The 15556-nt window shown below is 36.8% G+C and overlaps 3 protein-coding genes across 4 annotated transcripts in view; 2 read left to right on the plus strand and 1 right to left on the minus strand.

The window, feature by feature from the left end:
* LOC101740450 (uncharacterized) overlaps positions 1-15556 on the plus strand; it is a 960210-nt gene that overhangs the window by 325604 nt on the left and 619050 nt on the right. The gene's annotated exons all lie outside the window — the stretch shown is intronic.
* LOC101741768 (uncharacterized) overlaps positions 1-15556 on the minus strand; it is an 87996-nt gene that overhangs the window by 42547 nt on the left and 29893 nt on the right. The gene's annotated exons all lie outside the window — the stretch shown is intronic.
* LOC101738594 (uncharacterized) lies at positions 181-15340 on the plus strand. The gene is made up of 11 exons (XM_038011653.2): positions 181-335; positions 721-788; positions 1131-1237; positions 2124-2214; positions 3433-3498; positions 4390-4514; positions 6356-6480; positions 6710-6833; positions 7155-7319; positions 8130-8225; positions 14859-15340. The coding sequence occupies exons 6-11, from the start codon at positions 4461-4463 to the stop codon at positions 15327-15329; spliced, it is 1035 nt and encodes a 344-aa protein (XP_037867581.1). The 5' UTR covers positions 181-335; positions 721-788; positions 1131-1237; positions 2124-2214; positions 3433-3498; positions 4390-4460; the 3' UTR covers positions 15330-15340.

Here is a 15556-nt window from a genome sequence, read left to right on the forward strand (position 1 = left end):
ATTCCACACGCACCTTAAAATCGTATACATTAACAATCAATTGGTTTTTATCCTTTGAACCTTTTAAAAACGTAAAACACAAATTTTTATCTCATGACATTTTTCCCTCAATCTGACAGCCTGTCTTTCTTTTCTTCCGGACGTCTCCCGTTGTTAATCTGTGTGTGAAAAACCATTCACCACACAGTGTGTCAGTTTGGCATCTATGTCATATTAATCGAAATTTTTGTGTGACTCCGGAATAAACGTATTTGCGATTAAAATTTTTAGTGATTATGACCGGGACCCTAGAAGGAGCACGTATTTTGTGATGGAAAGAAACGGAACCTCTCAAGGCATGCTATTAGAAAATAATACTTAGACGAGAGCTTTTGTTAGAGTTCATGACTAGGCGTAGTTTTGAGGTCTTATCACGTTTTGCCTACTTCGCTTTTTACTATCTTGGGTGTTAGGTTCCGTGTCTGTAAGGTGATCGTTTTCGTCACCAGACTGTGGAAAGATAGAAGAACAGAGAGAAAGTTCTTAGGTCAATTTGTTTTTGTATCGAATTCCATTTTCGTGGTAAGGATAGAAGAACAGAGAGAAGGTTCTTAGGTCAATTTGTTTATGTATCGAATTCCATTTTCGTGGTGAATAAACCTTAAAAGTTTTTAAAGACACCTCAATAAGAGTACATATTGAAAGGCCTGATAATGTTCAACTTTGTTGCTTTATTTACAGATGATTCATGTCCGATATTGTGTTTGACCAAAACTGCGTTGTTTGTGCTGATTTCGTTATTTGTGTTGGTGAGAAATCCTTCCTGTTTAATTAACATCCTTTAATGATGTTTATGAAGTCGTGACGCATGCAAATTTCTTGAGAGTTTAACGGTAGGCAGTGGCTTGGCTCTGCCTCTGGGATTGCTGAAGTCCATGGGCGATGTTAACCACTCATCATTAGGTGGGCCGTATGCTCGTCTGACTACAAGGGTAATAAAAAAAAGAGCTATGTTTTTTTTTGGATGGAATTTTTTTTTTTTCACAAAGTAGATTTTCTTTTTGTTTTGCCTCCCGTTTTGAGATACGAGTTTCGATTCTATATAATAGGCAAGGCAATGGTACCCTACAGCTAGTATTGCTCGGTTTCAGTACCTGCCCCTCGGTGATCCGAATTGCAACGAATCAGACGCTCGCCGACAAACGCATAGGAGTTCAGCAATAATATGTTTTTGTGATACATACGAATACTTCCTAAGGTAAAATAGTTATTTATTTTTTAAGCTTTTGACTGCCACGTAAGTCACCTGTGCCCCACGCGGCGCTCTGATGTATTTGTGTTGATTTCTGTTATTAAGATTAAGCTTAAGCTTGACGCAATTAAGCTTACTCCATGCAAATAGCCGAAGAAGATTTTTAGTGATAATATTTTTTTCAAATTTTAAACTTTTAGTTGGCTATCCTGTATAGTTGCGAAATGTCGCTTAAAAAATAACCGTTCACCCCTAGATATATACTAAGTAATTATACATATATTATATATATATACATATCGCACATACGGTGCTATAAAGTCACTTATGCAATTTTTGTTAACACTGAATGGAGTATGAGAAAATTTTTTTTTTTTGTAGTTATTAGTGAGAGTTGTAGTTTAAATATTATCATTTTATTTCTATTGCCTAGCAGAACTATATAAGAATTATATAATAAGATGTTGAATTTTCCAACGTTTCTCCTGAAAAATAACATAATTTGCATAAGTGACGTAATTGCACTGTATGTGCGATATGTACTCAAAGTACTTCATCTATACTAATATTATAAAGCTGAAGAGTTTGTTTGTTTGAACGCGCTAATCTCAGGAACTAGTGGTCCGATTCGAATTCTTTCAGTGTTCGATAGCCCATTTATTGAGGAAGGCTATAGGCTATATAGCATCACGCTAAGACCAATACAAGTGGAGCACCAATAAAGAATGTTTCAAAATAGGGGTTTAAATAGCTCCTTAATATTATATAATTCAAAAATATTTTCATATTCTACGTAAATGAAGTGGGGGGTAAAATTTAGCGTTATGCCAAAGTAATTATTCCACGCGGATGGAGTTGCGAGGAAAAACTAGTTCCTTTATTTTTTTTTCAGGAGTATTTATCGTATTACCGATATAATTGAAAATGTTATTGAAATCATTATCTGCCTGGTCCTGGACGTCTTGTATGAAAGCAAATTGAGGGTACGCATCACTTTATTAGTTTTACTCGATTATATGTAGACAATCCGTAAGCTTGTCGAGGTTAGCCAGTCCACTTATTGTTACGTCATCCAACTAGAGGCAAGACGTAGTTGGTGTTCTTATTTATTGCCTAGGCTGCTGATTGACCTCACGGTTCGCGTGGTGTGAAGTGGCCACCGAAGTCCGTAGACATTACATCGAAGGTCCATGACAATAACAGTATTAATACAGTCGAAAGTATACCATAAATACAACTCGCGCGCTTTTCACTTCGCCAACAGATAACCTTAAAACATGTGACATTTTAAGCAATGTTCCATGGGGAGTGCTCTAAAGAATTTTTCGAGATGATACCGTCATCTCGTCATCCATACTACCTGGAGCCACTGCGGTCATCCACAGTGCGTTTCCAGAGGTATTTTTTGCCACATACCATCCGGCTATGGAATGAGCTCCCCTCCACGGTGTTTCCCGAGGGCTATGACATGTCCTTCTTCAAACGAGGCGTGTGGAGAGTATTAAGCGGTAGGCAGCGGCTTGGCTCTGCCCCTGGCATTGCTGAAGTCCATGGGCGACGGTAACCACTCACCATCAGGTGGACCGCATGCTTATCTACCTACAAGGGTAATTAAAAAAATGTGCACGTTGATGTAGCGGTTACAAATTACAGATTAGTGTTCGGAAGAACGTCTTGTCTATCGTTAAATCTCAATATGTTGTTTTAAAAAGAAATCTTTAATCAAAAGCTTTTAGTGGCGGATTGTTTCATAATTAAAATTGTTCTTTGATCTGATCACAAAAATTCCTTTATCGAATAAAAGAAGAGGAGGTTAGGAATTTTTATGTTCCAAAATTATTTGTGTTTCGAATCATAGACACGAAAATAGACACGAGGAACATTTAATATTGTCTTTGTTTACTTTTTACGGAATATACGATATAATTTATAAGTGTTTAAAATATTCGTGGTGGCGGATGAACATGAATAAATGTGTGATCAGTTCCTTAAGGGACGCGAATTAATTGAGAACAATAAATGGCCTGTGGTTTTTGTGAATATTTAATGTTTACTGTATGCTCTGAAATAACCGTCAGCTAAGTGTTTGGGTGCAATAGCTGACCCTATGTAATGGATCGCACTGACTGCGTCTTTCACGCCCCGGAGTAATCTTAGGAGAAGCTAGGTCAACTTGAATTATTACAGACTTTATTTTTTAGTTTTACTCACTGCTGGAGAAATTGGATAAGCACGATTTATGCGCCGCGGCCTGTTGTCAAAATACTGTGAGTAAAATGCTGTTTACATTTTTCTTTATTTTAACATTATATCACGGTCCACCGATATTAAGTGGTGACCAGAGACCGTAAACATGAGGTAGTGATTTAATTTCGCGGCAGACATAGTGCGATCTCGCAGTAGCCCTCTTACCAAGAGATGGTAAGGAAGATGGTGTCAGCCTAAATTCAGAGCTTAACTTATGAAAATACATAAGGACTGACCAAATAAAGTCGCTCATCAAGACTGCGAAGGCTATGAAAACGTTCGCCAGGTGTTGCTTCGGGATTGGCGAAGGGGTATTGTTTACAATTTAGTACACCCTGGATTTACCGTGGCCAAGACTGCTATGCAGAATGTTAATCCTCTAAACTTCAGTCGCGCCATTTTGCTAATTCCGATCATGCGTACTAGCGAACGTCGCGCGTTTAAAACTGTGATAAAATTGTCAATTGTAGCTGTCAAATTGACAATTCCTCGCTGCGACTGACCAGTATTTTAGTAAAGAATTGTATGCCTAAATATACCGTTTCAATTATTCGTAGATTGAGTAAATCGATTGCCGTTTTAATTCTGCCGTACCGACAGAACTTATCAGTAATACACCGATATATTTTTTAAATGTTTTTAATTTTATTTTTTGTAACTTTGTTTTTTTGTTTGTAAGTTTTTTTTTTATAAAAAGATTAAAAACACATATACAAGTGTTTAATTTCTAATAGACAATTAAATTACCATTCCAATCATATCCTACAGCCCTTAACTATTGACAAAGTTTGAGTAAAAGTATTTTAAAGTTGTTTTTTTAAAAGGTGCGATTTTTGTGACGCCAAGTGTAGTATGCTAACATTAGGCTTAGTGATACTGAACTTGTGTAGTGTGATAGTAATATGTTTCAGAACATAGAAGAATCTACAGAGCCCGTTAAAGAAAAAGATCCAGTGTCGGTTTGTCCGTGCATACGCAGGAAATGTTGCAAGAAAAGAAAGTAGACTATATTAGTAATGCAGCGAGAAAGGAATATGTAAACATAAAAAATTGTTATATTAAACTTTAAATATTTGAATTCTAACAAAGGTTTTATAAAATTTTGTGAATGTGTGTAATTAAAATAAAAAAATGTACTGGTGGTAGGACCTCTTGTGAGTCCGCGCGGGTAGGTACCACCACCCTGCCTATTTCTGCCGTGAAGCAGTAATGCGTTTCAGTTTGAAGGGCGGGACAGCCGTTGTAACTATACTGAGATCTTAGAACTTGTATCTCAAGGTGGGTGGCGCATTTATGTTGTAGATGTCTATGGGCTCCATTAACCACTTAACACCAGGTGGGCTGTGAGCTCGTCCACCCATTTAAGCAATAAAAAAAAAAAATATATAAAATAAAAGTTTTGTCCGGTAGTATTGATATAAATTACTCAAACACATTATTGCACTTATAGAAGTTTTTTGCAACAAAAACTATAATAAAAACATGTTTTTAACATAAAAATAATTCGATTTGTTAAAGTCGTAAAACATTCACAATATAATTCGGTGGCGTGTAGCTGGCGTTAAACTTGTTTGTCCGTTGTTTTTATTTCTATATAAACTAAAGTTATTTTTGTACAGTTTTTTAAATATAAATCTCGTTTTTATTCACCACAGTCGAAATGAGAGATGCCGTTCAGATATTATGTTTTTATATGTTTACTATTTATGCGGTGAGTTGTGAAATGTTTTTTTTTGTTACTTTCTAAAAATACTATTTTAGTTTTGTTTTTCTACTACGAGTATGAATAGAGATTTTTGTATTAACTTATGCTTACAGTTGATAAGGTAGTTTTAGAAATCTCACCTTATACTACAATCTTAAGATCTAAAGTTATTTTCGACGGCAGACGTTACGGCGCACATGATTGTAAGTGGTTATCGTTGCTTATGGACCGCTTATCGTTGCTTATGGATCAGAGTGCCAGGGGGTACCTAGCAACAGGTAGACAGCAACCCTACCGGGTACATCTAAGATCAAATCAGCCGCAATGGTGGGTGTGGTGATCAACACCTCAGAGAGCTCCTTGTGGGACAAGCAAATAAGTGAACCTAACCATCGCCTATGTTTTTTTTTTGGAAACTTAAAATTTCAACACACAAACTTATTTTCATCTTTTCTGGATACTAGAGAACTAGATTGTACGACAGTATTTCGAGCAATACTTCTCCTCGTATAGCAAAGTAAAAAAGTATGCACGTCATTACGGATCCTCCCGATCCATTAACGGTGCTTTTAGGCACCACAAGCACCGGTCACCGTCCTCGTCGAACCCGTCGCTTGCGACGAAGGGCTCGACGAGCGAACTAACCCATGGACACAGCCCACTGAGTTTCTCGCCGGATCTTCTCAGTGGGTCGCGTTTCCGATCCGGTGGTAGATTCTGCGAAGCACTGCTCTTGCTAGGGTCAGTGTTAGCAACTCTCCGGTTTGAGCCCCGTGAGCTCACCTACACACGTTAGGGTGAAGCTGAAATAGCCTCTCAAGGCTATCAGCATAGGTAGGAAAAAAAAGTAAAAATATGATTACTTTGTAGCTAAATTACATATTACTGTTATGTGTATTATAACAAAAGTAGAGGTCCGCTGATGGCGAGTGACTGGTTAAATGAAGCATGTAGGTAATGAAAAGATTATTCAGAAAATTACTTTTGAATTTTTCAAGATTCGCTTTTTGCTACTTGATTTTCGTCTCAAAAGTTCTTAGCGTGCGAATCCTATTTAGACTTTCAATAATGGATAGATAATCAGAAAAATATTTTGGAATCCACTACCGCGCGTAAAGGCAGCAGATACATTGATAGCTTATGTGAATGGTAAGCTGTTAAATCTATTATAGGGAATACACGGCATGGAATTGGCTAAGAAAGAGATGGACAAGGTCATAGAGGTGGAAATCACACAGAAACTAACCGAAGATCTGCTGCAGAGCATAGAGAAGAAGTTCCAGGTGGATTTGGAAAAGTGAGTGTTTTTTTAAAAGCAATATATCACAACTTTCGTGATAGACATGGTTAAAACTCTCTTTAAAACGTTTTGTGGAAGCAATAATCTTTATGGAAATAGAAGAGAAGGTATACGTATCCCAAGTCGTATGTTTCAACCAACAACAAACATGTTGGGTTTTGAAAGATTGATTAAAAGACGAGTCGATACTTGTGAACCACTCATTCACATGATTGCTTGTAATCAGGTCCGTTGAGATGGTACTGCAAAAGATCAAGTTCTTGCTGCAAAATGGAACCAGCCACGTCCAGGATCGTCTGACAGAACTGCAAGAGGTTCTAGAAGTCATGAGATCAGAAGATGAAGATAAAGTATGAATGGTTTTTGCCGTAGACGGATAGAACTATAAACATTACTGATTGAATGCTAGTGCCCCCTATGAGATATGAGACCCAAATTATAGGTGTGATGAATAATTATAATTATAGATTCTTTTATCGCCTGATATTTTCCTTTTGATCGCCAAGATATCGAAGTCTAACAAATGCCCATTTTTCTTATTTTTTATTTGTGTATTGCTTAGATGAGTGAGAAGCCCAAGAGGATCTCTTTTTAAATAGAATTAATCACATTTTCTATTAACTATATACCAGAGAATATTGTCAAAGAATAAATATTTTTTGAATGAGCAGGTGGATCAATGCCTTTTGAAGAAGCAAAATCAAACAACGGCGTTAGCAGAGAAATCTCTTCATCAGATGGTTGTTTGTGGTTACGCGCTGATCGGTCACGACCCAGTCCAAGCAGTTAGGAGTGTGATTTCCATCAAGAACATGATACGACACGGGATCAAGCCGGTAAATTAAATCTATAGCAGGGAACCTGAGCTATTTTATTTTTATGAGTTTTACGGCTGGCAATGGCTTTGCTGTATCTGGCGTTTCCAGCAATTAAGTAACAGTAGGTACTTAATAGTGGATCCGTAAGCTGTTCTTATGACTTCGTTTATTGCTATTAAACTAAAGTAGATTTATTAGCGTACTAGCAGTACCCGTCCGCTTCGCTGGGCATTTAAATTTAACATTATTATTTCTCACCCTCACAAAGATTCTCATCATTCACGCCCCCGCAACTGGTGTAGGGAGTCCAACGCTCATATAAGTATTAGCCTATCCATTAAGTACATGTATTTTCTACATGGATGCCAAGTTTCAAGTCAATTGGATGCATGATTCAGTAGTTATAGCGGAACATCCGTAAAAAACACTGTAGATTTATATATTAGTATAGATTTTTTCTTGTCCCGTGTGTGTATTTTTGGTAGCAATTATTTAAGAGAAAAACCGCGTCTGGATTCATGTAGGACTTTATGTGCTATTTTTTTGAGTGTTTAATGTTACATATGACGCTCAAAGTTTTGTATTCTGTTGGCAAGGTTAAACTCTAATAATTTGAGAACCAATGTCTCACCATCGAATTCACGATTGGGTTTGGGTCAAAATGAACGCAGAGTTTGTGTTTGTGTCTCTAGATGGCTAGATTTATCTCATAAAATAAAATCAATTTAATGCGCCCACAATAACAGTGTCAACTATCGGAAGTACTTATATTTTTTTCGCATTAAAACCTGTTAGTTCTTAGATCAAAGAGCGTTTGTGTGTTTTTAGATATACGAGCACAAGAAGGAGGTTTATAGCTTACTGAAAGTCTGCGGTCACGACCACGATACTTTGAAGAAGGTCATCAAATGCGTCATTTCCAAGGTACGAGAACAGAGGTGATATATAGCTGAACATAAGAATTATTACACAAAACACTATTATTCAACGGGTTTCCCTGCCATGATTTTCACAAGTAATGAGTGTTTGATATTTTGGCGCTGTTACAAGCGCTGTGATAACCCGAAAATTCTTTATAGTATTACTCATTGGGAATATAGTTAGAAGAATAGAATATAGTTTGTTGTTTTTGTTGGATCATGATTTTTAATTATTTTTTTTTTTATGTTTTTATTGCTTAGTTGGGTGGACGAGCTCACAGCCAACCTGGTGTTAAGTGGTTACTGGAGCCCATAGACATCTACAACGTAAATGCGCCACCCACCTTGAGATATAAGTTCTAAGGTCTCAAGTATAGTTACAACGGCTGCCCCACCCTTCAAACCGAAACGTATTACTGCTTCACGGCAGAAATAAGCAGGGTGGTGGTATCTACCCGCGCGGACTCACAAGAGGTCCTACCACCAGTAATTATGTTTTGTGAACCTACAGTCTAAAGCAAAGATGCGAGCGTATGCTACATGAAATATTGGAATTTTGAACTTACGCGTCCCTTGTTTTGTAATTGATACATTGCGTGCCGAAAATTATTTTTTTGTTTGCCTGTCCAAAAATATTCGTCAGATCATTCCGACAGTATTTAGTCAAGTTGGATTGCAGAATTCACCATTGCCTATAGATAACGTGACCAATTATTTTTGTCAAAGCGGGACATCTGCGGAAATTTAAAGCAGTTTCTGTACCTCTTCCCACGTAGGCACTTTTATTAAATTAGCCCATTTAAGCACTTCTAGGTCTGTGTTGATTTGAATAAATTAATTTATCGTTTGGTCTATTTGCAATAGCGGGACTGTCCCGCCCAAATCAGGGACGTATGGTCACGTTACCTATACATCACTGACGACTGTTTGAGCTCAAGCAACATTAAATTCGCGTGCAGTATGGTCAATAAGACTGAAACTTGTACGTAACGTGTTTATGTTATTGTTAAAGTGAGCTAATATGAGAATAGATGTTCTAAGATTGATTTATTCGCGGGTACACGGCGGCCATATGTATTTATAGAAATGTTTGAATCACTACGTTAGGTATATGGGAAACTTTAACATGAATTAAACATCGGGTTAACGCGGCTTATTGAAAGGAAAACCAATTCAAAAATTGCTCTTGCAGTTATTATTTTAGGATTTCGGAAGATATCGGTTAATGAGCTTTTAAAATTGGTTTCAAACACGTAAAACAACTTTTTAAAATAATTGAATTGATTGAATGATAATATTTTCGCAAAACAAACACAATAAAGTTTCTTTTACATGAAAGTTAAAGAAACATTATCGGTCTGAATAGCTCTTTCTGGCTTTAGGTTTTATTTTCACGTCACAAAATATTAATTTGAAAATATATGTGTATATGTATATTGGTGTTTATGGATTACAATATAACATGAAATCACAACAACCGATTGTTGTGTATTTTTAAACGTTGTTCATGTTTTTGAATTGTAAATTATTTGTATGCAATATTAAGTACCTATATGAAATTTGTTTTGGACATATCCTAGAAATACTTTACATACCATCCTATATTTCTTTGCTTAAATATTACAAATTGTAAGTACGACTTCATGAGAAGCTTAAGCGACATTGAGTATACTAGTGGCCCCCGCAGTAGTCGAAATTCGACTATAATTAATTGAATTTATAAGTTTGAACATTCTTATTGGTTTTATTGTCAAACACTATTATACACTATTCTCCTCCTCCTCCTTGCGTCGTATTCCTCATTGCTGAGGGTCGTGACCACCCTTTTGTATCACCTTCGCACGCACGATTTTTCTCCATCCATTCTTGTCTCTGGCGGTGTGGAGGGCGTTGTGAAATGTGGAATCAAGAGCGGTGCGGATCTGGTCGGACCAACGTATTGGGCTGCGCCCCCGAGGTCTTTTCCCATCTATCTTACCAGTCACGATGAGCCTCTCGAGATTGCTACCATCCTTCCGTGCGATGTGACCAAAGTATTCAAGGACTCTACGAAGACACTCGGATGACAGCCGCGAGGAGATTTTGAGTTCTTGCAAGATTGATACGTTGGTCCGAAATGCTGTCCACGGAATACGCAGCATCTTTCTCCAGCACCACATCTCAAAGGTGTCAATGCGTCTGCGGTCTGCAGATTTCAGTGACCAGGTCTCAGCGCCATACGAAAAAATCGAGAAAACTAGAGTCCGTACCAGTTTGGTTTTGGTCTTTACGGATATGTTGCGATCTCTCCAGATTTTTCCGAGCTGAGTCATGGCACTCTTAGCCATACCAATTCTTCGGCGCACTTCCTTCTCGCACGAGCCATTGTTACTAATGTTGGAGCCCAGGTAGTTAAAATTGTCCACTATTTCTAGGTCTAATGCGCCAGTGAGTTCCAATTTTCCAGACCTATCCACCACCATGACTTTGGTTTTGGACCTGTTTATGGAAAGTCCCATCTCCTTGCTTATTGCGCGGACAGAGAATACACTATTCTATAATCACAGATTTCGCCAAGACTGCACCATAGATTATACACTTCATATTTGTGAGACTGCAATATAGACAAATAATATAAAAGACAAACAATACTAATCTATTCTCAATTTGACCACAGACTTTAAAGAATAACAAAAGTTTCACAATTGACAATTTACAAAGAGTAGGTATATTGCTATGTCAAATACACGGTAGTGTGTGTAATGTTTTCCTTATTGATTTAATGTATTTTAAATGCATAATTTTTAAAAAATATTAGGTTTCTGCACTTCTTCTCTATATTCTCTATAAGTATGGAAAATTTCATACTTCTCTGTCCGCGCAATTTTCGTAAAAAGGGATACAACGTTTTTGCTTCACGTATTAATATGTAGATACATATTTTATGAGTAAATTTTGCTGTATATAGATGTAAGAAGCATACTCTATCGATCTAGAAATTATAATTTTTATTGGTAGAGCGTATGGACCTATGTAGGTTGATTATTTCTCTGCATATTCCTGCAGAAAAGCCAATCTAGGGTTCCAGTTTTGTTAGCAACCGATCCGATGCAATTGAGGGCTCGATCTCAGACCTAAGGCACGCGGCTCCTAACTCAAGGAAGGCCCCTCGGTCAGTTGAGAATAAAAATACGCGATCGAGAGCAAAGATACGCACATTGCATCATATAAACACAAAGAAACTTTCCAAGAATTCATATATTCCTCTGAGCATTATAAAATGAAATATAGCTGTTTATGTTTCTTACATAGGGAATGCTTCTCGGCGTAATAATAATAATAATAATGAAATATAATTTAAACATTAATGAAAAATTGTATTAATTTGCTAACTTCTAAACGCACGTACTTGTAAATAGTTTTATCTCGGTCATATTTTCCGTAATATAACGAACATTTTTCTTTATTGCTTAGATAGGTAGACGAGCTCACGGCCCACTTGGTGTTAAGTGGTTACTGGAGCACATAGACATCTACAACGTAAATGCGCGATACACCTTGAGATATAAGTTCTAAGGTCTCAGTATAATTACAACGGCTACCCCACCCTTCAAACCGAAACGCATTACTACTTCACGGCAGAAATAGGCGGGGTGGTGGTTAAAGAACGCAAACTACGCGAAACGCGGCTTAATATAGCCTAATTAGATGTGACGTCATTTGGGGCCAAGATAATTCGAGCACAAATCGCAGGTAACAACATGCGTTGCGATATCATTTGAAGTAAGCAATGTTGAAATTATTAATTTTTACTTGGTTCTTTAAAGGATAAATCATTATTATTATTTTAGAAAAAATAATAATTAATGATTACTGTAATTTCTTTACATTAATAATATAATAACATGGTGGATATGAGCATTCTCAACAATATTTGTTTTTAGTGTTCAAATGCTTATTGTTTAGTTAATTTAGCACAACAATATGAAACATGCAACAAAAATGTCTTTAGTTAAGTGAAATGGTAAAATCATGAACGTTATTTTCTACGTAATTTTTTATTGCGTAATTGGGTGACCGAGCTCACAGTTCACCTGGTGCGAAGCCTCTACCAGAGCTCTTTAATATTAAAAGGTAAATGCCGAAATTCATCGAGGGACTCATATGAGGTCGAAATCCCAGTTGCTACAGTACATAAAGTTTGTACTAGCATTGAAGAAGGTAGCGTGACCCTTCACGGCAGAACCAGGCAGGTCGGTACGGCAATATGTATGTATCGCGTCTGATCTTTCGTCACTGGAATCCGAAACGATTCGTGTAATAAAAATGAAACCCGCAAAATTATAGTTTGCGTAATTACTGGTGGTAGGACCTCTTGTGAGTCCGCGCGGGTAGGTACCACCGCCCTGCCTATTTCTGCCGTGAAGCAGTAATGCGTTTCGGTTTGAAGGGTAGGGCAGTCGTAACTATACTCGAGACTTTAGAACTTATAGCTCGAGCTGTGCGCTCGACTGTGATCTCGTCCACCTATCTAAGCAAAAAAGGGTGCGTGTACTTATGTACGCGCGTAAGAAGTTATACTTTATTTTTATTAAATTCATTTCTTTTTTATTTAAATTTTAATCAATTTGAAAAAAAATCGATTAAACAACATCCTCAAACACGCATATTGGACATCCCTTTTCTTGACATCGTATAAATTCGGTAATTCTCGGTACGGTTCGGAAAGTTCACCTGCGGCTATATTCAGACTCGCCAAGTTACGTCGGTCGTATTGTAATGAACGATTTAGTGGGCAACTTAATTCTGTTAATTTTGTGTCACGGTGCGCGCGCATCGTAAAATTTCACTCACATCAATTTTTCATAACGCGCCTAAAGAAGTATAACTTCAATAAAAAAATGAAAAATAAAAATGAGCTCGGGAATGTGAAAAATTTCAGCGGAATATTAGTCACGTCCGTTCCCAGATATAAAACGCACGTATAATGTTACCTCTTACGATGAAAACGAAGTGAGACTTCGTGCTGACTTTTTCGCGAAGGGCATTTGTGTTCTGAGAAGATTGGTAACAAAGTTTGTACGTGATCATCAGTTTGAGCGGTTGTCAAATGTTGATGATGATTTTACCAGAACTAGTGGCCCCCCAGTAGTCGAAATTCGACTATAATTAATTAAAATTATAAGTTTGAACATTATTAAGGTTTTATTGTCAAAGACTAATAATAGACTTCTTTATTCACTGATTCCGCCAAGACCACGCTATAGACAAGTAATATTAAAGATAAACAATATTAACCAATTCTCAATTTGACCACAGACTAAGCAATAACAAAGGTTTGACAATAAACAAAGAGTATATATGCGTGTCTGTGTGTCAAATACATGGTAGTGTGTGTAATGTTTTTTTTTATTGACTTAATGTATTATTAATGCATAATTTTTAAAATATATTAGCATTGTGCACTCTTTCGCTATATTCTCTATAAGTGTGGGAAATTTCATACTCCTCCGTTAATGCAATTTTCGTAAAAAGGGGTACAACGTTTTTGCTTCACGTATTAATTTTACCAGAATATCAACGTAGGTTTATGGATTATAGCTTTTAAATTACTTATCGGGTCAAAACTATTTTCTTCTACGTATTTTATTAGATCATTAAAATTAATACGGGACTAAACTGCTAACAGGTATTTATCACTGTATCTACAACTGTGAAATACGTATGGAAATATCAACTAGAATGTATCATAAGAAATATTTTTATATTATGATATTAATAGATGTTTGTGTTTGGAAGCGATCGCTTAAAGAGGACGGATGCTGATTTTTTGGCTCTCCATCACAACAAGGTGTTAAGATGAGTTGCGCGTTAAAAATATTTTTTGTTACTAACTCGATTACAGATTGTTTACGGAAAATATTTATTGTATGTAATATCTAAAGTTTTAGGATTTGTTGTTAGGAGTTATTTGTGGAGTAGTAATTACATTTAACAGATACTCATACGAGTTTAGTTCGGTATTCACACCTAACCAGTATCTTGGGTTTTGACCAGAGAAGTATAAAGCGTAGTGCAAGATATCACTGTCGAATATCAAAACTTGGATTAGTGTCAATCGTGCACGCTTCTAAACTCTGCATTACGTGATTTTTTAAGTCGTCGCGGCCTAAAGGATAAGACGTCCTGTGCATTCGTATATAGCGGTGCACCAGTGTTCGAATCCCGCCGGCGGGTACCAACTTTTTTAATAAAAAAACTGTACTTGAAAAATTTTCACGATTGACTTCCACGGTGAAGGAATAACATCGTGTAATAAAAATCAAACCCGCAAAATTATAATTTGCGTAATTACTGATGGTAGTACCTCTTGTGAGTCCGCACGGGTAAGTACCACCACCCTGCCTATTTCTGCTATGAAGCAGTAATGCGTTTCGGTTTGAAGGGTGAGGCAGCCGTTGTAACTATACTGAGACCTTAGAACTCATATCTGAAGGGGAGTGGCGCATTTACGTTGTAGATGTCTATGGGCTCCAGTAATCACTTAACACCAGGTGGGCTGTGAGCTCGTCCGCCCATCTAAGTAATAAAATAAATCAATATATAACGCCCAGATCTGATGAGGGTGCCGTATTTGATATAATGATTTTTCTTTCAGTCACCTTTAATTAAGACGGTAATGATGGGTATTACTACCAAGCTAATTCAAGGTGTCATGGAACTGACCAAATTGATGGCACACGGGGCCATGCATGAAGCCTGTCTGTTAGAAGTCGTCAGAACAGTTGAAGAAGAGGCATTTTCATTAGTCGCTGAGGTAAAAAAATGTGTTAGTATAAATAATACTGAAGAAACAGATAACTTTGAAAATAATAACAAAACTGCTCTTGATGATAAGAAATCAAATAATAAGTACATAGAAGATACTGAAAGATTAGATAAAGATAATAACAAAGATACAACAAAAGAAGAAGACATGAAAACTATAATAAGAAGAATGTTAAAAGAAACGAAAAAAGATTTGAATGATGATTACAAAAGTAAAGCTATGAATTTGCAAAAAGATTTGAGTTCTATCAATGAAAATGTAATAAGTGGTGATAATTCAGACAATATTAATAAAATATAAATTCAATATTTTGTTTTAGTTTTTTATTTTGGCAGACGAGTGAGTGTTTTGTTAATCCCTATTCAAGTCCTTAAATAGGTACAGGTTACATAGGTACGGACAATGTTTAGTTGTTTTTATGTCGGAGACGGTCATTCGTTTGGTAGCTAAACGAAATGCAGCACGATTCCCGAGAGATGGCAGCACGATTGCGGTATCGTCGGACCTCGGCTAACTTCGTGCTACGA

This window comes from Bombyx mori, chromosome 6 (genome assembly GCF_030269925.1).
Source record: "Bombyx mori chromosome 6, ASM3026992v2".
In the NCBI taxonomy this organism is placed as follows: domain Eukaryota; kingdom Metazoa; phylum Arthropoda; class Insecta; order Lepidoptera; family Bombycidae; genus Bombyx; species Bombyx mori.

Excerpts from the sequence above, each read along its gene's own strand:
- LOC101738594 (XM_038011653.2), top strand. The coding sequence starts at position 4,461 with ATGTTGCAAGAAAAGAAAGTAGACTATATTAGTAATGCAGCGAGAAAG. Across the intron at positions 6,834-7,154 it reads GATCAGAAGATGAAGATAAA|GTGGATCAATGCCTTTTGAA; the intron begins GTATGAATGGTT and ends TTGAATGAGCAG. Across the intron at positions 7,320-8,129 it reads TACGACACGGGATCAAGCCG|ATATACGAGCACAAGAAGGA; the intron begins GTAAATTAAATC and ends GTGTGTTTTTAG.